Source organism: Nelusetta ayraudi, unplaced genomic scaffold (assembly GCF_046127955.1).
Source record: "Nelusetta ayraudi isolate G7.1 ecotype Tasmania unplaced genomic scaffold, CSIRO-AGI_Nayr_v1 ptg000083l, whole genome shotgun sequence".
In the NCBI taxonomy this organism is placed as follows: domain Eukaryota; kingdom Metazoa; phylum Chordata; class Actinopteri; order Tetraodontiformes; family Monacanthidae; genus Nelusetta; species Nelusetta ayraudi.
The window spans coordinates 566,779-587,175 of NW_027466133.1; the positions used below are offsets into that span (position 1 = coordinate 566,779).

General features: G+C 48.0%; 2 protein-coding genes and 1 long non-coding RNA gene across 5 annotated transcripts; 1 reads left to right on the plus strand and 2 right to left on the minus strand.

Annotated features, from left to right (window-relative positions):
• Positions 1-7,645: 7,645 nt before the first annotated feature.
• On the minus strand, positions 7,646-13,701 carry nt5c2l1 (5'-nucleotidase, cytosolic II, like 1). 2 transcript variants are annotated; one of them, XM_076044931.1, is made up of 16 exons: positions 13,475-13,701; positions 12,685-12,758; positions 12,443-12,560; positions 11,906-12,001; positions 11,736-11,827; positions 11,579-11,636; positions 11,363-11,456; positions 11,201-11,254; positions 11,016-11,099; positions 10,658-10,801; positions 10,387-10,453; positions 9,558-9,728; positions 9,422-9,473; positions 9,259-9,319; positions 8,317-8,493; positions 7,646-8,185 (listed from the first exon to the last, which is right to left on the minus strand). In XM_076044931.1, exons 1-16 carry the CDS (start codon positions 13,534-13,536, stop codon positions 8,093-8,095), a joined length of 1,497 nt encoding a protein of 498 aa, XP_075901046.1. In that variant the 5' UTR covers positions 13,537-13,701; the 3' UTR covers positions 7,646-8,092. The 2 variants fall into 2 exon arrangements, with proteins under 2 accessions (XP_075901046.1, XP_075901047.1); XM_076044932.1 differs by lacking the exon at positions 13,475-13,701 and having other exon boundaries at positions 12,689-12,757.
• A 99-nt stretch (positions 13,702-13,800) lies between these two features.
• LOC142900601 (uncharacterized) lies at positions 13,801-15,139 on the plus strand. Its single transcript, XR_012928906.1, has 3 exons — positions 13,801-14,055; positions 14,608-14,924; positions 15,017-15,139. It is a non-coding gene; the product is annotated as an uncharacterized LOC142900601 (long non-coding RNA).
• slc2a11l (solute carrier family 2 member 11, like) lies at positions 14,096-18,897 on the minus strand. 2 transcript variants are annotated; one of them, XM_076044927.1, is made up of 12 exons: positions 18,782-18,897; positions 18,499-18,597; positions 18,249-18,409; positions 17,420-17,544; positions 17,077-17,206; positions 16,195-16,343; positions 15,922-16,109; positions 15,306-15,416; positions 15,010-15,111; positions 14,828-14,903; positions 14,614-14,741; positions 14,096-14,510 (listed from the first exon to the last, which is right to left on the minus strand). In XM_076044927.1, the coding sequence occupies exons 1-12, from the start codon at positions 18,803-18,805 to the stop codon at positions 14,307-14,309; spliced, it is 1,497 nt and encodes a 498-aa protein (XP_075901042.1). In that variant the 5' UTR covers positions 18,806-18,897; the 3' UTR covers positions 14,096-14,306. The 2 variants fall into 2 exon arrangements, with proteins under 2 accessions (XP_075901042.1, XP_075901041.1); XM_076044926.1 differs by having other exon boundaries at positions 14,828-15,111.
• Between the last annotated feature and the right edge of the window lie 1,500 nt (positions 18,898-20,397).

Consider the following 20,397-nt stretch of genomic DNA (forward strand, 5'->3'; position numbering starts at 1 on the left):
TTGGCACCGCGACGAAAATCAAACAATTAGTGATCATGGATCCAGATACAGCGGGTGGGGGCGGAGGAAGGGGGTGGGGGAGGGGGAGGGTCCACGGCGAGAACATTTTTGTGAATGGGACGCATTTCGTCGGGCATTCGCCGCGCGCCGTGACGCGTCGCCGCGTGCAGCCAATCGGCCGCCAGCGCCGCCTGTCGACCAGCGCCGCGGCCGAGCCAATGGCGCGGCCGGCAGCAAAGACTAGCGCAGGAGGCGGCCAATCAGCGGCAGGCATGCAAAGCGAGGAATTTCGCTCCGGCAGCCTGTGAATGTCAAGTAGTCAAAGATGGAGTCCGGGGATCCGCGAGGCCGCGTTCTCGTGCGGGGAAGGACTCGGCGATCCGTCTCTCCCTCCCTCCCTCCTCCTCCACCTCCGCCTCTTCCCTCCCCCTATCCTTCCTCCCTCCCTCCCCCATCCTCCTCCTCCTCCTCCTCTTCGTCACTCTATCAGGCGCGGCGCGTTCGGGCTCGATTCGTCTCCGGCGTTTTTGCGGGACTGGACGGCGTGGATCCACCGGGAGCCGCGGACGGACGGACTGACGGCGAGGTGTGGTTGGTTGGTGGGTTGGTTGGTTGGTGGAGAGACTCGCTGCTCTTTGTGCGAGCGACAACTTTTCCCTGCGCGAAACAGGCTGCCGAGAATCTAGACATGTCTTTTTTTTTTTTTCTGGAGGAGGAGGTGATAGGAGGAGTAGATAGTCCGCTGTGAGTTGGAGCCGATCTTCTCTCTCTCTCTCTCTCTCTCTCTCTCTCTCTCTCTCTCTCTCTCTCACTCTCTCTCCCCTTCCTTCCTTCTTTGCGTAAATGTGCAAACTTGGAAGTTGCAAAGGTCGAGACGCGAGGACCGCCGAGCGTTCAGTTTGTGCGGGAACTGTGTGTGTGTGTGTGTGTGTGTGTGTGTGTGTGTGTGTGTGTGTGTGCAGGGGGAAGGGGAAGGGAAGGGAAGGGGGGGCAACAGGAAGAGAGTTGAGCCGCTGGTGTTTGCGCTGCGCATCTGGAAGCTCCGCAAAGCAGAGAGGAGGGGGGGGGGGGCGCTCTCGCGCGTCGCTGCGACTCAGACTTTATTTCATTGCAATCTAACAAGTATCGTAGCGGTGGATGTGTGTGTGTTTGTAGAGGGGGGGGGGGGGGGGTCGCTTTTGCGGAGCTGATCCGTCACGTCAGGGGTGGGCTTGAGGGGGTGGGTGCGCGCAGGCCGTTCACGCACACGCACGCACGCGCGGCGGAGGGAACGTCGAGCCTCTCCAGGTAAAACTAAACACCTTGATGTTGTTCCTGCAGGCCTGATAAGGAGGAGGAGGGGGTGGGGGGAGGGGAGAGTGCGTGTTGTTCCCACCGTCCGTCCGTCCGTCCGCCCCACCACTCCCCCTCCCCCCTCTGTTTTCTCTGAAGGTATAGAATGTGTAGGTGTTGTGTAACAGCGCGTTGTTTGTGCGGAAAAACTTGCTGCTTTTCTGCCCGAAGCTGCGTTTTTTTTTGTTTTTTTTTTTTTCTGTGTGTGTGTGGCCGTGTGTGGCCGTGTTTTACGGGACATTAAACTGAGAGCTGAGAGTGAAGCGGTGCAACGTTGTTTCCCCCCCTCCCACCCCCTTTTAATTTAATGCAAAGTTTGCCAGAAAAATTATATCCGTGTTTTTCAATCCTGCACGAGTTGCGAGCTGAGGTGTTGGAGAGGCTGCACTTCTTTGCTTTTGAAGGCTGCTGCTGCCGTGTGTGTCTGTGCGTGTGTGTTCGTCCAACGCTCCCCCGACCCCCCCCTCCCCCAGAATTAGAATGCATGTCATTCACGGAAGGCTAGAGAACAGTATGGGCCCTCACACTGGGAAATTCCCAGTGCTCCCAGGGTGACCAGTGCTGTTTGATTTCGGAAGTTCTTTTGGCTGCAGCTCCGTCCTTCGCCGTCGTCGGCCGCATTGTTCCCACTGGCTGGAATATCCAAAGTTCTTCTGCACCCCCCATCCCCAGCAGAGGGTGTAATTAGGTGGAGCTTTAAACAGAACCACGTCACCACGTTTTCTTCTCATCTCTGCAAACTTGAAATCAGTCGGATTGAGAGTTGACGTGTGTGTGTGTGTGTGTGTGTGTGTGTGTGTGTGTGTGTGTGTGTGTGTGTGTGTGTGTGTGTGCGCGCGGTGGAGCGCGGTGGCGTCCATGTTGTTGTCCGCTGCCCTTTTTCTGTTGCACTACTGGACACTGGGACGAGCAGTGCAATATTAAAAGGGCATTGGCTGATGAAACACAGAGCCTCCGCTCCCTGCCAACCTGCTCACAGGTGTGTGTTTGTGCGTGACTTTGCGTTGAGGGTGGAGGAGGTGAAGACCCTGTGGATTTCAGCGAAGGTCTTCACCTGTCAGCAGGACCAAAAGAATCTCCAAACGCTGTTTTTTTTTTTTTTTTTCCGAATTCCGATTTTTACCGGCCCAGCGGCGCTGATTGGAACGTGATTGGCCGTTGAGGCAGCGAGGATTGCGGCCTCCCCGCCATCGCCCCCACCTCGCCCCTCTCCCCCCCGTCCTTCCCCTCACCCGCCCTCGTCCACGTGCTGACACATGCTGAGGTCAGCTGCTTTGACAATGTTGCACTACTGTACCATCCATTCTAGCAGTGCAATAGTATTGTCATAGCATTTGGCCCCAGCTCAGGCTAAACTGACGCTGAGGGGCTCGTTTTTGTGTAGGAGGGGGAGGAGGAGGGGCTGATGACTGATAGCAGGTGGTCTGCACGCACACACACACACACACACACACACACACACACACACACACACACACACACACACAGGAAACCATTTCTGTATATTTACAGATGAGAGAGTACACATGCATCTGTAGGATACAAGTTTAACTCTGTGTTTCTCTCGGGCTGGAAAAGACATGCTTGTCTCCCGATTCGATTCTTCTCTGATTTTTTTTTATTTTTTTTTTTTTTGCATGCCAATTCGACTTAAATTGCGATTCTACGATGTTACTGATTTTCGCGATTTTTAGTCTGTGTTTTTAACACCAGTGAAACAGTTGAATGATTATGATTGTCTACAGACTACTCCTGGAACCGTATCACCCCTCCCCCCTTTCTAGCAAAGGTTTCAGTATAGATACTGCTGGGTTTGTTTGTTTTTTCGCAAACGAAACGTTAGCGAAGCAAAGTTGAAGAAAAATACTTTGCCCTCAGCTGGAGAAAAGTGGTAACTTTTTCCAACTCGACTTTAATAGACTAAAAATGAAGCATTTGAATTTGAACCAAAAAAAAAAAGTTTTGAACCAAAAAAAAATCGATTTAAAAATCGTTCAACAAAAAATTGCGATACTTATGTGAATCATTTTTTTCCCACCCCATTAGCCTCCTTTTTAAAAAAGCCCAGCCTGTAGTTTCTTTAAAGGGGTCTGTTGGGATGAAAAGGTGTAGAAAATAGCATGTTTTAGTCCAAATCAATTCTCTAGAATAAATATACTTTTTTTTTGCGTTTTCGTCGTCTTAAATAAACAACTTGTGTGCAGAATCACAATCGTTTTGTGAGGAAGCCGTGTCGACGCCTCAGCTAGTGTTGAAAGCAGCTCAAACAGGAAGCAGTGTCGCTGTGCAGTGCGTCCTCTTTACTTCCTGATGCCCCTAAATCTTCCTCAGCCGAGCAGCTAAAGTGCTCCACCGCATTGATCAGCGTCCCATCATCACGTGACGCTCTATTGATTAGCGATTCGCCCACCTTTTTTAATTAATGGCCTGCAGCTTGTGAGGAATGGGGCTAATTATGTAAAGTGGTGTTTTCCCTTTATTTCCCCCCTAAATGCTGAACGCAAATTTGATAAATCAGTTGAGATGATTTTTTTCAGCATTTTTTTAAAAAGTCAATTCAATTCAGTTTCCCCCCCAAAATATTTTTAGAGAATGATTTCCCTTCCAGAGGTTAAAGGCCTCTGTGCGTAAGAGTAGTAGCACCTAGTGGTCAAAAAGCGTATTACAAACCAATAACCTTGATCCATTTTTTGGACATTCTGTTTGATCTCATTTAACATCAGCAGCGCCGTCACTGGAGCAATCTCCAGAACCAGTGTAGAACCAGTGTGAGTCGCTCCTCATGAATTCACAAGAGCTTTTTATTAGCAAATTCAAACACAGCCAACGTGTCGCTTTAAACTTTGCACAGTGGACTTTTGAATTTAAAAAGAAAATGAAACGAAACATGGTTATTAAAAGGAGGTGTCTGTCTCGTGTGTGTGTGTGTGTGTGTGTGTGTGTGTGTGTGTGTGTGTGTGTGTGTGTGTGTGTGTGTGTGTGTGTGTGTGTGTGTGTGTGTGTGTGTGTGTGTGTGTGTGTGTGTGTGTGTGTGTCCGCGTTCTGCTGGTTGAAACAAGCACATGAAAAGAAAACGTCTTTTTTTTTTCTTTTTTTTTTTGCTCCTTCCCCCGCAGCATCCTCAGTGGTAGCAGCAGGTCAATGGATAGGAAGGGGGAGGAGTGGGTGGGGGAGGAATGTAAGGGGCCAGGCCCCGCCCCATTGACCCCCCCCGCCCGCCCCTCTTCCTGACCCCCACCACTAGTGTTTGGCCTTCTCCATCTCCCACTTTTCGCGTGTCCACGTTTGGCGTCGGAGGTTCTGTGGTGCAGAGAGAGAGAGAGAGAGTGAGTCCTGGCTCCTGATTGGTCGATGGGTCAGTCAATCAGTCAGTCGGTCGGTCGGTGGGTTTGTTTGTTTTTTCGTGACTGTCAGCAGACCCTCCGGGGGGAAATGTTTAACCACAGTCTGCTGGCCTGCTGCAAGCCGCAGCACGAGGACAAAAGCAATTAAACCAGGGGGAGAAAAGAGGCTCTTTTTTTTTTTTAAAGGCCACACATTTGTTTTTCCTCCTGCAAGAATGTGCTGAAAAGTTCTAGAAATAATAATAATGATAGTCCTAATAGTATCGGTCATACTACGTTCATCGTCCGTGCGTGATTTTCCGCAGCGCTGCTGTGTGAAATTCTCCGCCGAGTTTAGTGAACGTGACTTGTTTAGGCTTGCTTGCAATGCTTGCTGGGAAATCCTGGAATGTGTGGAATGGGGGACGGTGGTGCAGTTATCTGGCCGCTCGGAGCAAAAAAGAAACCCGACGTGTCGGCACTGCCTCTCTGTCTCGGTCTCTCCTCCTCCTGCTTCTCTCCCCCCCTCCCTTTTTTCACTTTTTTTTTTGTCTTTCTGCTCGTTTCGAGCTGCGCTTTCTCTTTTTCTTGCGCTTTCACGTCGGCGGTTGAGAAGTTAATGAGATAAAAAAAAAAAAAAAAAAAAGCAAAACATCTGCGTTTCATTACATACATGAAACGCAACGTAGTGTGAGCGGGGGTGGGAGGGGGCTGGAAATGTGTTTTTCTTTTCTCCTTTTAGCTGAGGGCCTGCTGTGTTTTATTAAACTGAGGTTAATGTTTGTCCAGTGTCACTGGAATCGCAGTCGAGGAAAAGATTAAACTCTGCTGTTAAATTTGTCACTATGATGTGGCGGAAATTGTTGAATTTTTTTTTCCTCGTAATTGTTTTTGTTTCTTGCATGATTTTACAAATGAAATTTGAATTGTTTCATGTCACGTGTCATGTCAAATGTATCTGTTTTTTTTTTTAAATAAAGTTTTTTTCAATTCAAGAAATGTTTTCAGTTGCCCTGTTATTTTCCAAGTAAACTAATTTTAAAAGTTCTATTTGAGGCCTAATGAACATGAAATGTTTGATCAAAACTTCTTGGGCCTGTAGGTGTGAATTCAACATGGAGAAAAATGCAGCGTGATTATTAAATGGATGTTCATGAGATTTAGATGTTTTCTTGTTTCTTCTTGTGTAGGGAAAATATTGCAAAGATTTTGCAAAAGTTTGTTTTTTAAGTAATAAAAATATTTAAGTAGTTTTTAAATGCATCAACAGATACTTGAAGCAATTAATGCTTTCAAAGCAGGTATGTATTCTCTGTTGCTATCAGTGACGTTTGTATTGACATTTAAACAAAATTCAGAATGGTGTCAACTTTAATTTGAAACTAAAGTCGGCACGTTCGGGTCACTGGTGAAAACTCACTTCCCAGGGAATATTCACACAAAATGGTTGTTGTTTTTTTTCTCTGCAAAAATGTGACACTCTGGAGGTAAACAAGCTTTTGGTGCAGAAACCTGAAGCCGCTGCGGAGCTGATACCTTTCACACGTCTGCAGCAGGTAGGCTGTGTGTGAAAAGTCTCTCTCACAATGTGGCAGAACAGGTGTGTGTGTGTGTGTGTGTGTGTGTGTGTGTGTGTGTGTGTGTGTGTGTGTGTGTGTGTGTGTGTGTGTGTGTGTGTGTGTGTGTGTGTGTGTGTGTGTGTGTGTGAGTGAGAGTCTCTTTCTGCTTTGTGTGTTTATCATGGGTGGTGGGGAGAAAACAACCCAGAGAAAAACATTTGTTTTAGGGCTTCACACACTGTTTCGGCCTGTGAGTCTCACTTAATGTTTTTCTTAAAGAAAAATTAATGAAACCCCCATCAGGAATTTTTGCGCTCGATTTCTTTCAGTTCTGCTGTGTTTGTGGAATAACTGGAGGGGAGGACAAAAAAAGATCAAAAGTGCAGGGCTGAGACCAAGCTTGCTGTTTGTGTGTTTAGCAATGGGACATAATGGGAGTCGGAGCAGGTGAGAAAATAAAAACCCCGGCAGAGGTTGGACGATATGAACAGACAGGAAACAAAGTTAACAAACGGCAACCGATGAAGGTGAGAAGGGGACAAAGAGCAGGAAAATCCTAATCAACTGAAATAGTCCCGATACAGGAAGTGAAATCATCTCGGAAGCCCCGTGTGTGGCTGCGCTCACCAGGGGGCGGTGCTAACAACAGCCGGAGGGGCGGGGCCTACAGATCAGCGTCCGCCTTTAATATTTTCATTCAGAAGGCGAAGCAGAGGGAAGATGTGAGAGTTTGAGAAACACCTGTAGGTCAGCGAAAGAAAACAAATAATTGTGCTTGCTTTTTTTAAAAGAAAATTTTAATTAATTGTGTCTTTACATCGTGAGCCTAAAAATAAATTTCTCTAAAAGAGAGTGGTGGGGAAAAGAATTTTGATATATACAATCCCACGTGTGCTTGACTGAATTCATTAGTTTCAGCTTCTTTTTTTTTATAGACAGAATTGATGGAAGCCAAACGGGAGAAAGGAAACTTAAGAACCACCAGCAGTTTAAATACACTGTTTTTTTTTTCTCTCTTCTTGCTTCCATTGAGGTTTGATTTGTTTGATTTGATTTGTTTGGTTGTTACATAATTTAATCAAAGAAACAAGGGACCGTTTATTCCATCAAAACTGTCGAAACTTCTAGTCAAAACAAAACTTTACTGTTTTTCTTCTTGAACACGCTGAATTCCATTTCGGTGAGAGAGGTGATTTAACGCCATCTTCAGGATAGAATGTGCACTGCAGCTAAAACGTCGTCTGTTTTTCTTTCCTCGAATCCAGCAGTGATAGTCGCATATGTGCATGTGTGTGTTCGTATGTCATCTTTGACAGAAGTTCCATCCTCCCCATTACACCTCAGGGATTCTTCCAGGTGATACTGGAACAATCGTTTTAAATGGTTTTGCTTTAAAGTTGTCCTATCAAGTGCAGACAAAAAAAATAATAATTCAGAATCATAATTTATTTGGTTATTTCACACCATCAATAAATACTATTTATTTAAAACTATCTACAGTAGCCCAGAACGGATCCTCTGGAGGGTTTGGTTTTTAAAAAAAAAAAAAAAAAGTAAAAAGTAAAAATAATAATAAAACAAAACTGACTTCAAAGCTGCTTGAAGAAAAAGTCAGGAAACCAAAACAGAAACAAACTGGTTTTCATTTGTTTGCAATATGCTTTCCTGCCACAAAAAACTAACACACTGGGCCTTTAATACACAACATGTACACGTTATTGCAATTTGTATCCACTGGGTGGAGCTGTAGGGAGCCACCGTCCAGCTTCTGTCTCCTCCAGTCCCTCTGCACAACAGACACACAACTCTTAATGTGCTGCAAACACTCGGCAACATGAGAAGAGTAAGCGCGTCGCTGCAAACAACCCGAGTTTCACTTCACGACTCTGTAGTTGTTGTTTTGTTGTCGTCGTTGACTGGTAGTTGCGACGGAGCGAAGTCGGAGCTCAGCGACGCCACCTCGTGGGGCATCTGAACGAGGCCATATGGAAAAACAACAAATAAATAAAACGAGTAAATTCGTCACAAACTGTGTGTGTGTGTGTGTGTGTGTGTGTGTGTGTGTGTGTGTGTGTGTGTGTGTGTGTCCGCCGCACACTGACCAGGACGGGCGGGGCGGTGAAGAGGTAATTGTGCGGGTAGTGCAGCAGGTTGATGCACGTGGACGAGTAGAGATCCGCGTAGCGCGTGAGCTGACTGGCGAAGAGAGTCTGGCGCGAGCCGCTGCGCATGAGGCTGCCCATCTGTCCGAAGGACATGTCCATCCTGTGGGTCAGCACCTGCACGCACACACACACACACACACACACACACACACACACACACACACACACACACACACACACCTGGTGGTGAACACTGAGTCGTTCTCTCAAGATCAACACCGCAGGGAAGCTTTGACCTGAACGCCTCTAATGACAGATGTATTCTATATTCTATAGTTTTGTTGGCACCTGCGCATGTGCATTGTTAATAAATAAATAGCTCATCAAAATACTTGATTAATCAGGATATCATTATCATTATCATTTTTTGTGTCGTGTCAGTATTTGTATTTCATTTTGTCATTATTTTTTGTGCTAGTGTTTCAATGACAGTAAAACAAAGGGCTTTTTACCTAATTTAAAAATATATATATATTTTTCATTTATTTCCAATTTCTTTTTTAATTGAATGTTATTTTGTAAAAAGTCAATTTGCCGTTTTCTTATTTCTTGATTTTATTTTGGTCCATTCACTTTTTTTTATTCTACTCGTCGCTGCCATGTCCTTGCATACAGAGTTTGCAGTTGCCAACAAAAATGCAGAATTGTTGGATGTGTTTGTCGGGACGAGGCTTGTTTTGATAAACGCAGCTCAGCGACAGCTTGAGGTGGAGCCGTGTGTTAAAGATCAGGGAGGAAACAGCTTCACGCTGCCGCTGCGCGACGGCCTGCAGCCGCACAGAGCACCGTTGCAAACAGGCCTTAATTGCTGCCTGTTGTGTAGTGTTGTGTTATGATGTGTTGTCATGTGTTGTGATGTGTGGGAGGGAAGCAGTTCACCTTGCTCCTCATCTGAACGAGGCCGACTTTGGTGCTCTGCTGGCTGCTGCCGTCGAGGTGCCTTCAGGTGATGCACACAGACATAACAACAGCCACTTACTCACGTTTTTCCCAGCGATATGCAGATGCAGCAGGGTTTGAAAAAAACCCTCAAAAACCTCACTTGTACAGCTCGGCCCGAAACTCATCCAGTCGTCTCAGCTCCTCAAACAGACCTGAGAAAAAAACAGACAAGGGAGGCGTTCAGGGAGCATCGGGGGAAGAGGGAGGCAAGGTTGGGGTCGTCTGACGCTTCTCACTCTTCTTCTTCTCCCACATTTGCAGCTCCTTGGTGAGCTCGGGCACGATGAGGAAGGTCTTCCAGCCCTGACGCTTCTTGGACTTGAGGATGTCACCGAAGATGTGGTCCCCCACGAAGAGGATGTCCTTCCCTTTCACGTCCAGCAGGTCGCACACGATGTCCGACGAGCCTGGAGCCACAGTTCACCAGGTGAGTTTTATCATCAACAGAAAAAAAAAAAAAAAATACAAAATGCACGAGGCCACTAGGGGAAATATTTTTATTGCAGTTTTTATCGTCATAAAATTGATAATTAAGCACCGACTGAAGTTTCCAGTAGCTTAAAGGTTAAGTGTGTCATATTTGGAGATTTTGAGACGAAACAGTGACATCAAGTGGTTGCATTTTAGATTGCAGCAACCTCTCACCCTCCCCGTCCTGATCTTGCCAGTGAACTACAGTGGATACCTTGTCCGCCTTCTTCTTCGTTGGTTTATTTGAGGATGTGAGCATTCACCCTATATACGAAATGCACTTTCACGCAACCAAGATTGTCCTCACCAGGCTTCCTTAGTTATATTTATAAATGGCGGTGCAAGATGGCAGCTAACTGGGAGCAAGAACCTTGTCTATGTATATTCTTCAAATACATATAAATAACAACCATTCTATGGGTAGGAAAACCAAATGACTCTTATTTTACAGTACGTATACACTTTTATGAATGTAATATAGGAAATTGTGTGACATCCCAAATTTTACACACTGGACCTTTAAGAACAGGCAGAAACCTCAGACAGGTGTCGGCTCATCTTTCAAAACAACAGTCATAGCTGAACTAAACACACCTCCAGAGTAGACCGTCCCGTGCTGCAGGTCTCCCGTGTATGTCCCGATGCGAAGCTTCCCCGTGTCCTGTTTTCCAAGACACAAAAACACAGTTTTGCCACCAACAAACAGTCCGACAACAACTCGGCAACACGCAACGTGGCGGTCCTGCGACGGCTTCTGTGTTTGGCCCCCTCCCAGACTTCAGACATTTCTTCGGGGAGAGAGAGTGATGGGCTGTCTGGCCAGTAGAGGCCACTAAAACTGCCAACGGCGGCGCCTTTAACTCACCGTGTCCACTTGTCTCAGCACCGTCCCCCCGGCAAAGAACAGCGGCTTCCTGGTGTCCACCACGATCAGGTCAAAGAAGGAGCGCCATGAGCTCCTCTGACCTCCGACCTTGTTGCTGTTTTCCAGCAGGTACTTCATGATGGCCTGCCAGATCATGGACAAGCTGTTAGCATATACATATATATCTTTAATAATAATAATAATAATGGATTGGATTTATATAGCGCTTTTCTAGGCACTCAAAGCACTTTACATTGAACCCATTATTCATTCACTCCACATTCACACTGGTGGTGATAGTATATACACACAAATACATAGATAAGTCATCGCTAATGGGTGTGGCCCTGCAGCTGACCTCAGTGTAGCTGTAGTCGCTGTTGGTGGCGAGGAAGACCTTGGCCACGTCCTTGATGCGGTTCATGAGCACGGGCAGGTTGGGCTGTGGAGGATAAAGGTGCGTTGAGGTAAATCAAGTGTTAGCTATCAGCAGGCTAACGTCCTGTCGCGGGTGCTGTCACCAGTGCTGTCCTGCTTACGTACGTCTTTGACCACATATTTGTCCAGGTTCTTGATGGTTCGGTCCTTCAGGATTCCCTGCACGGTTGGGGGGAAAAAAGAAAGAAAAAGAAACTATCCCGTCACGGTACAACAGGGGGAGGTATAAGAGAGCGGATTAGCTGGCTGCGTTTTGACGAGGCTCACCGTGTCGTGGATGAAGTCCATGGCGTCGCGCACGTCCTGGAACATGCTCCTGAAGGACATGAAGAGGTCGCCGTGGTGGTAACCTTTCAGCACGCTGGAGGGAGAGGGGATATAAAGATAACTTTAAATCTAAAGCAAAAAATATTTATTGATGCATTAATCTCTGGACAAGACATATTCCTGTACTGGGTCTTTAACCACTCTGCCTTCACTCACTTTCTGTATCTTGAGCATCTGGAGAAGAAGCTGACCAGGCAGGCATAGAGGTATGTCTCTGCAGGGAGGCGTGGAAACACACTCAGATTTGCCACAAGTGAAGGCAAAAAAAAAAAATTAGAACCAAACTGAAAGGTGTCAAGGGGGATTTTCCCACCAGAGAGGTTGAAGAGCGTGTTGAGGACGTAGAATCGGTCGGTGTCGTCTCTCTGGATGAACTTGTTGGGGTAGTAGTTCTGGATTTCCTGCCTGCGATGCACAAGCACAGGTCAGTGCACAGGAGTCCCTGGCAGAGGCGGGAGACAAGAGACAGGCGGGAGTTTTTACCCTTGGAGGAAGCAGAAGCCGTGACTGCAGACCAGAATGTTGCCATTTGAATCCACCTTCAGCAGGTTGCCGTAGGCGGTGTCGATCACCAGGCCGCTGCAGGCGGACAGGGGAGCAGAAGGAGAAGGACTTAGTGGTGAGGACTCAGTGGTCAAGACTCGGGAGTCAGAACTCAGGACTCAGTGGTCAAGACTCAGGACTCAGTGGTCAGGACTCAGGACTCAGTGGTCAAGACTCAGTAGTCAGAACTCAGGACTCAGTGGTCAAGACTCGGGAGTCTTTACTCAAAAACATGGAAGGACAAGGAGAGCCTTACGGCCAGCGAAACTAGATAAGAGGAATAAAAACTCTCTATAAACTCCTGTAAACAGCATATTTAGCTCTCTATTCAGCTGATCTGTGTTTGGGCTCCTTGCTGCACATTGTTATCATAACATTGAATATTTTCAAGGATTGTTTAATTGCATAAAGTTAATCAACATAAAGTCCCCTCCCCCCATATATATTTGCTCGGCCTGCGCCCCCTGCTGGACCGACCGTGTGGGGAAGCTGGGGTCGTAGGTGTAGCTCAGGAGCTCTCGGGGGTATCCGACCGACACCATCCTGTCCCTGATCAGCTCGTAGCCCAGGCTCTCGTAGTCGGGAGACTTGTACACTACACACACGCACGCACGCACACACACACACACACACACACACACACACACACACTCTTTGAATAATCCGGGGTCATCGGTTCGAGGCCGCTCGTCTCCTCGTCTCCTCGTCTCTCCACCTACTTGCCATGGTGTAGTCCATGTCGAAGCCGTAGCACCTGATGTTCTCCAGCGTCAGACTCCTGTTGACAAAGATCCTGCCAGAAAAACAGAGTAAGTTAGCTGAGGCCTGCACAAACACACACACACACACACACACACACACACACACCAGGGAGACCTCTGAGACGTGGCTTCAGTCCTCTGGATGTGTTTTTAGCGATGCAACTCAGGCCTCCTGCGTCCCTTCGCCTCTTTGGAGGCGACACTAACAGAACCTCTCGTCACCGCTAACGGCCTCAAGGACGCCGTCAATCGTACATGCGCCCTTTAAATGTCAGGAACTCGCATTTCTCTGCTTGTTTCAAGTCTGACGAGCTCAGCCAGGAGAGCTGAGGTGGAGTAGGGTGGAGGGCAGAGATGCTATCACTGCTCGCTCGCTCCCTCTCCACCGCTGTGCGTTAGGAAGCTGACCAAATAGAAAATGAAGTAAGTAAAAAAAAAACAAGATGACAAGCTAAAGTTCAGATTACGTGGTGGCGTTATGTCTTGCAGGACCTCTGCAGCCTGAAGGCCCAGCGAGCAAAGAACTGACCTGCCTGAAGGTTTTTGTTTTGGAACTTTGTGTCAGGTGTTTTTTCCCCCCGAACATCCACAAATATATCTCACAGTTTTTCAAGGGACAGCATGGAGCATGGAGGAGATTTTAGATTATTCTTATTATGGCATCATCAGTTATTTTAAAGAAAGGACAAAAAGGGCTTCTTTTGAGTTGTTAAACTGAAAAAATGATGTTCTGCCTGAATGAACTCACCTCTGCTCAAAGCTTCGACTCAGACCGGCCTCCTCAGAGGTCATGACGACGTCAGTCTCCATCGTGCTGCTTTAAAACTCGTCCTGCTGCTGCCTCTGCTGCTTCTGCCTCTCCTGCTGCTGCTGCTGCTGCTCAGATCTTCCTGTCTTCAGCCGACGACGAGGCATTTAAATCAGAAGCTTCTGCAGGCAGGCAGGCCCTCTGAGGTGAGGCCTGTGTGTGTGTGTGTGTGTGTGTGTGTGTGTGTGTGTGTGTGTGTGTGTGTTTCTCACAGTTTGGCTTGTCCGGTGACGTAAACTGCTTTAGGGTCAAAGACACACACACTGCACAACACAGCCTGGGCGACATGCAGATTGCCTTATCAGACGTGCACACATGTGGTCGCCTACGTGAACGGTGGGAGTTCCCTCCCGACCAGTACACACACACACACACACACACACACACACACACACAAACACCACTCACGTGCTTCTGATTGGTGCGACTGCTGAGCCTGAGGTCAATCATGCAGGACTTGCTGACGACCTCCAGGGGCCAAAACTTTCTTCTGAGCTCCAAGGCCAAAGTGGAGCTCGGCTGTGAGTCAGCAACCACCCGACCACACTCTCACATTCAGCCTTGATGTTTGTTTTTTTGTTTATTTATTTGGTTTGGACATTGAACTCAGGGCACAATTACAAACGAAGACAAAATACTTTTTTACAACAACAACAAAAAAAAAAGCCCTGAAAGAAATTCTCTAAAAAACAAAACAAAATCTCATTGTTTTGTACTGTTTTGTGCAGTGAAACTGTAGAATTCGCTGAGCCCTTAAATGAAAACGCACAGATCAAAACTCTGTCTCGTATTCTGCGACTCCGTTGGTGCCTTCGGCCTTCAGGGAGTTTCCGGATTGGCCGTGCATCTTGTCAAACTCTCTGCTGATCTCCAGCGTGGTCTTGTTCTTGGTCTCCGGGACGTTGAACTTCACAAACAGACTGCAGCTCACGCAGAAGAAGATGAATATGAGGAAGCAGAAGCTCTGCAGATACTTCTGTTGGGAGATTTTATTAAAAAAGAAAGAGAGAGAGAGAGCATATTTTCTCAGTGTGTTATCTATTGTGTGTTATTGTTTAATTTGGTTTCACCAGGCTCACCACCAGGATGGGGAAGACCATCCCCACCACGAACAGGCTCATCCAGCTCAGCGTGCAGGCCACGGTGTATCCAGCCGATTTGTACGACTGGGTTAATATTTCTCCAGGAATCGGAGTTGTGGCTCCAGCTGGATTGAATTGTAAGCATCCGGTGAGACTTGGGATGTTTTATTTCATTTCTTTATTCATTTCTTTATTTTACCGGGACACGTACCTGGTCCGCTGGAGAAGAAGGAGATGGTCATGAAGACGAGGACAATGCAGCAGTACGGCAACCAGGACATTCGATCCTGCAGGGACAAACCTGTCACGTGTGATTGGACAGAATGTGCAGAGAAAATATAAAACAAACAAAAAAATAAATAAAAAGGTGCTTTTGTTTTGCAGGGGACTCGCCTGGAAGTAGAGCGTGACGGTGAGCAGCACCATGCTGGTCGACATGCCCGTGTATCCCCGGTGGAGGAGCACCTTCTTGCCGGTGGTCTCGATCATCATGCACTGCAAAGAAAGTCAAAGCACAGTACCGGCAGTCAGCCGCCGGGGGGAGCCCTCACCGTGAGTGAGTGGATGGAGACGAGGGAAAAAAGTCTTTAAAACCGAGGGAAGGTGGGGTGGTGGTGGTGGTGGTGGTGTGTGTGTGTGGGGAGGGCGGGGGGGGGGGGGGGTGATGATTGAGGTGCCACGTGACTCACACAGCACAAGGAGACAGTGAGCTCACACAACCCAGTCCCCAGCGCTGTGTAGCTGAGCTGCTCTTCTTGGATTCCTGCCGCACGAAATATATCATAAGAGTAAAAGTATACCTGGAGAGAAGCAACAGGACAGCGATGACAGATGTTAGACAGACAGACATCCTTTTTTCTTTTTTCTTTTTTTCTTTTTTTGTTTTGTTTTTGCAATGCACGTTAGACAAAAAGTGTGTATTGTTGTTTTTTCCCCCCAAATTCTACGCTGTAAACACACGCATTGTTGTATAAGCTGATGATAATTTGTAGTGAGACAGACAAAGTCGAACAACCTCCAAATTTCCCTCCATGGCCTAGTTAGATGGTTGACCTCTGACCTCTGACACCCCCTACCCCCAACAAAAACGAAACAAAACACAACAAATTTCATCCCTCATGTCAAATGTTAAAAAGTTACTTTTTAGTTTAACTGTTGATTAAAAAAAAACACATTTCAACTGAAGGCCGGTTCTGATCACAAGACGCACCTGAAAGGAGGTGAAAGGCGAAGGAGAATAAATTGTGGTTAACATTTTACAGCAGTTTGTGTCACAGATTCTCTTCCCCTCCCCCCTCCACTCACAGCGTTGATGCCGCACAGCTGCAACGTGATGAAGACCACGACGATGGTGAGGAGCTGCCAGCGGACCGTGCGGTCCAGGAGGAGCTCCAGCACCGAGCGGCTGCGGACCTTCTGCAGGTCCACCTTCTCCTGGAGCATCTCCTCCAGGTCCGGCCGGTAGTCCCCGCTCCCCCACAGCCTCCTCAGAGCTGCAGGGCCCCACAGTGTCACAGGTCAACTCTGCATGTGTGTGTGTCCAAGTGTGTGTTTGTCCAAGTGTATGTGTGTGGCAACCTCTCTCGCAGGCCTGCTGGTCTCCTCTCTCCAGCAGCAGGAAGCGCGGCGACTCGGGCAGGAAGGGCAGCGTGCAGAGCTGCAGCAGGGCGGTGAGGCCGTTGAAGCCCAGCAGCCAGGGCCAGCGCTGCCTGGAGCCCAGCAGCTCGCTGCAGGGGGACACGCTCGGGTCACGCGTCGGCAAGTGCACCACGCCAACGGGAACAAGAAGGTGACGCGGCAGCAAAGAAAATGTGTCGGTGTGCAGAGGAGTTACAGTTTGTCTTCCTCTCTTATTCATTTAATGTTTTCACCTCCCACCCGGTACTGGAATTTTTTTTTCTAGCAAACTGAGCTCACTGCTCAAAGTGCAGCGCCAGCTAGTGGAGGCTAATGTTAGCTAGCAAAGTGAATACTCGCAGTACTATTAAAGTCATTTGGTTTTCCGACCCACAGAACTGTTAGTGTTACTACACTGTAAACTGTAGTTCACTGGCAAGCTCAGGAGAGGGAGGGTGAGTGTAAGAGTGCTGCAATCTAAAATTTGACCACTTGATGTTGCCATTTCTTCTCAATATTGCACACTTAACCTTTAACTTCCCAGGCATTTTGTCAGGTTTATGTCTGTAGCTCCGCCTCTTTCTCCTCAGAGGTTGCTGATTGGTCCTGTCGTACCAGGACCAGCTCCAAGCTGGAGCTCTCTGAGACACAATCATGGAAATTCTGACTTTTTTGTCAACTAAAAACCCTAAACAAAAAACCCTGAAGCAAAACATTATCAACCGCCGCCCTTGCAGTGATAGATAGAAAGATAGAGAGAGAGAGAGGGAGAGAGAGAGGGGACATCCGAGCCATCATATGACCCCTCCTCCCTCCACTGCACCCCCCCCTCCCCCACCTCACCTGATCCCCAGCAGCTGACCGCTGAACTTGCCCAGCGAGACGAAGGTGGCCACGGTCACGCCCATCATCCCTCGCAGCCTCTTGGGGGCGCACTCGACGAGGTAGAGGGTGTGCGCGGAGAGGCTGACTCCTACACGAGCGTGCACAGGGGAATCATACATCCTGAGTGGGATCGATGGGAATCAATGACCGGGAGACAAACGGCAGAGGGGAGCTCGGAATATAATAGTGACACGTATAAATAGGAATCGACCGGCCGCAGAGTTAAATGGGCATCAAGGAGTGACGGTGGAGTGGTGGTGGTGGAGGCCGCAATGGGTTTCTCCATGCGGACCAGGTTCACCTGCGTTGATGCCGTACAGGAAGCGTCCCACCATGATCATCTCGAAGGAAGTGGCTCTGCTGCTGAGGATCATCAGCACGGCGCCCGCAATGGCCACCAAATTGTTCAGCAAGAGGCACCGTTTCCTGCAGGGAGGGGTGAGGTGTGGGCAGGGGGTAGGGGGGGAGGCAGGAGAGTGGGGGTGGGTCCTGTATTTAACGCTGAAGGGGATAATTCAGCCAACGCTTGAATTTGCCAATTTTTCTACCCGTCATGGTGTCGGTGGAGGTTCTGGTGATGTTTCCTTCACAGATTGTTTCAACCAGTAATAACAAAGACTGGACACCAAAGTGTCCAGAAGACTCGGCTGTCCGACTGAAGCGGCAACAATAGCGGAATGATTTTTAGTTGGGAGTCACCGGCAGGTGAGTTTGCCTGAGCCTCGAGTCTCCCAGACACTGGAGACTCCTCCACACAGCCAATCTGCAGACCGGAGACTAAAGGTCCTTCCTTACACACCGGTGTCCTGGTGATGGTTGAATTAAAAAAGTGAAATTTGGCCAGTACTTTAGAATGTCTGTCGGACAATTTCAAAAGGTTGGAAGGTTTGTATTGACTTCAAGAGGGTTTTTCTTTTTTTTTTTAAAGTGAATTATTTGCCTCGCAAATTCACTCCCGGTGTGTAAGGACCTTAAGAGTTGTGTGTCTCCCAAGGGAACTTCCAGTCTTTGTCCCCCTCCACCCTCCTGTGAAACTCCATAATGGTTCTCTATGTTTTTACAAGTTTTGAAAATCTCAGCCGTCCCCCTTTGACCCCTAGGATCGACCCCAAAAGTCCGTCAGCACCGACCTGCCGTGTCGAGTCATGAGCGGCCCGGCAGACAGCGTTCCCAGCAGCCCTCCGATGCAGAAGATGGACACGGTGAAGGACCAGATGAGCGAAACCTGCCACTGATCCAGACGCAAGTCATATCTCTGCAGGCACGTGAGATTCACCAGCTCCTTGATGTACTGCACAAACCACGTAGAAGTTCATTTGTTACGATTGGAAAAAAGCATTTCAGAAAGAGATTCCCAGCGGGATCTTGGCGCGCTCTCACAGCCGAGGGTGCGTTCAGCACCGACACGCAGAATCCATACTGGAAGGTTCCGCCGATGCCCGTCACAAAGATGACGGCAATTATAGTCGGACACTCCAGCTGTGGACGAGCAAAAGTGAGAGAAAATTTGTTAGCAGGCTCCACTTTTCTCTCTCAATGCTGCTTTGTTGTTTCTGCATCTTAAACAGCAACAAAAGAAGAAAAGAAAACGCATTGAATAATATAGTTTAAATGATCTTGTTCAACTTGAGACAAAGTGAGAGGTTTCGGTTGTGTTACGCACCAGCAGTTTCAGGGAGTGAGCCATGGCTGAAGTCCTCTGTCATGTCCAAAGCCATCTGAGATCCTTTTGCACCTTTACACAGCGGAACAGCAAATGTTCAACTCTGCGCCGAAGATGATTAACAGGTTCAGGTGGACACATAACGTTTCAGGAAGATCTAGGGTTTTTTTTTTATGCAAAATTTAAAAAGGGGGGTGTTTACGTATTAATGTCCAGCCAAATGTAATTATAGATCAGGTAAAGTTTCACCTATTAAAACTTAAGCTGAGTCACGACTCACTTGAGGACGTTTTGGCAAAAGGAAAAACAAAAATCCAGGAACTACAGCTTGATAGATTACAGATGGACATACTTCCACATACAGACACTGTTTATTTCTTCACCTACTGAACTACTACTACTACTACTATAAGTGACTTTGGTGGAATTACAAGCACAAGCAGGGGGGGGGGGGACCTGACAGGTCGAGCGCCAGTGGGATTGTGTTGTGTTTATTGAGCAAAAAGGGCCTGCAGCAGAGTCTCGGGGGTGTTAATTGGTGAGCTGTTGGAGAGTCCTGCAGCACTGGCACCAGCTGGGGGCAACGTCAAAGTGAGAGGGAAAAAACAGCTGATAGTCACAGTAACAACAATAATTGGCATTATTATGAAAGCTGATGAAATGATCAGTTTTCCCCTGAGGGAAATTAAAAAAAGGAATTCAGGAATCTGGCCTAGGAAAGGTTCCCCTGCTGGAACCGAAGGAAAAACCATGCAGAGTCTACACAGTTCGGCCAGTAGGCGGCGCCGACGTCTCCACCGCGGTCCAGGGAGGAATCGCTCAGGACGTTTCCTCAAAACCAGAGACGCGTTTTCCTGGAGCTCTGTCCTGTAAATGTTGAGATATTTCAGTCTCTCCGTCCCCGAGGCGCTTGCGCTGAATAAAACATGGAGCTGAAGATGGGGGAGAAAATCAAATATCTGACAGTTTCTTTGCTCTGATCAAAGGGAGATCAGAGTTGCAGCGACTTCCCCTCACCAGTCCGTCCACCAGCCGAGCAGCTCATTAGCGGCGGAGAGAGTCGTGCTTTACTTTGGGAAAACCGACTCATTCTGTAACTCCCAAATCTAAGTTTGCTTTTGGCTGTGCAAAGCTGCTGGAGGTGCTGGAGGTGCTGGAAGTGCCCGATAAGGCCGATGAAAGACTAGAAAGAGGGGAGGAAGAGGAAGAGGAAGAGGAGGAGTCAGGGCAGAGATTTCACCCGACAGACACCGAGGAGACGAGGCCCCAAACTGGAACCCAGGTGCCAAACTGGGATCTGTGTTCCCTCTGCACACACACCCACACACCCCCCCCCCCCCCCCCCCCCACACACACACACACACACACACACTTCCCTCCTATTTATAAAGATCCGTTCAGTAAAAGCCACCGACAAAGAGAAGCTGGATTGAAGCTATTTCCAGCGTCTGGAGGCCTGTTTGTCAGACTCCCCGCTGCTGAGCGCAAACACTGGGAATCTTTCTTCTCTTCCAAAGCTGCCGTGCAAACCGACGAGTGCCGCTCCACGGTGTGACAGACACAAAACACACACACAAAAAGTAACAAAGAAAACCTGCTGTGAGCCTGGGTGACTT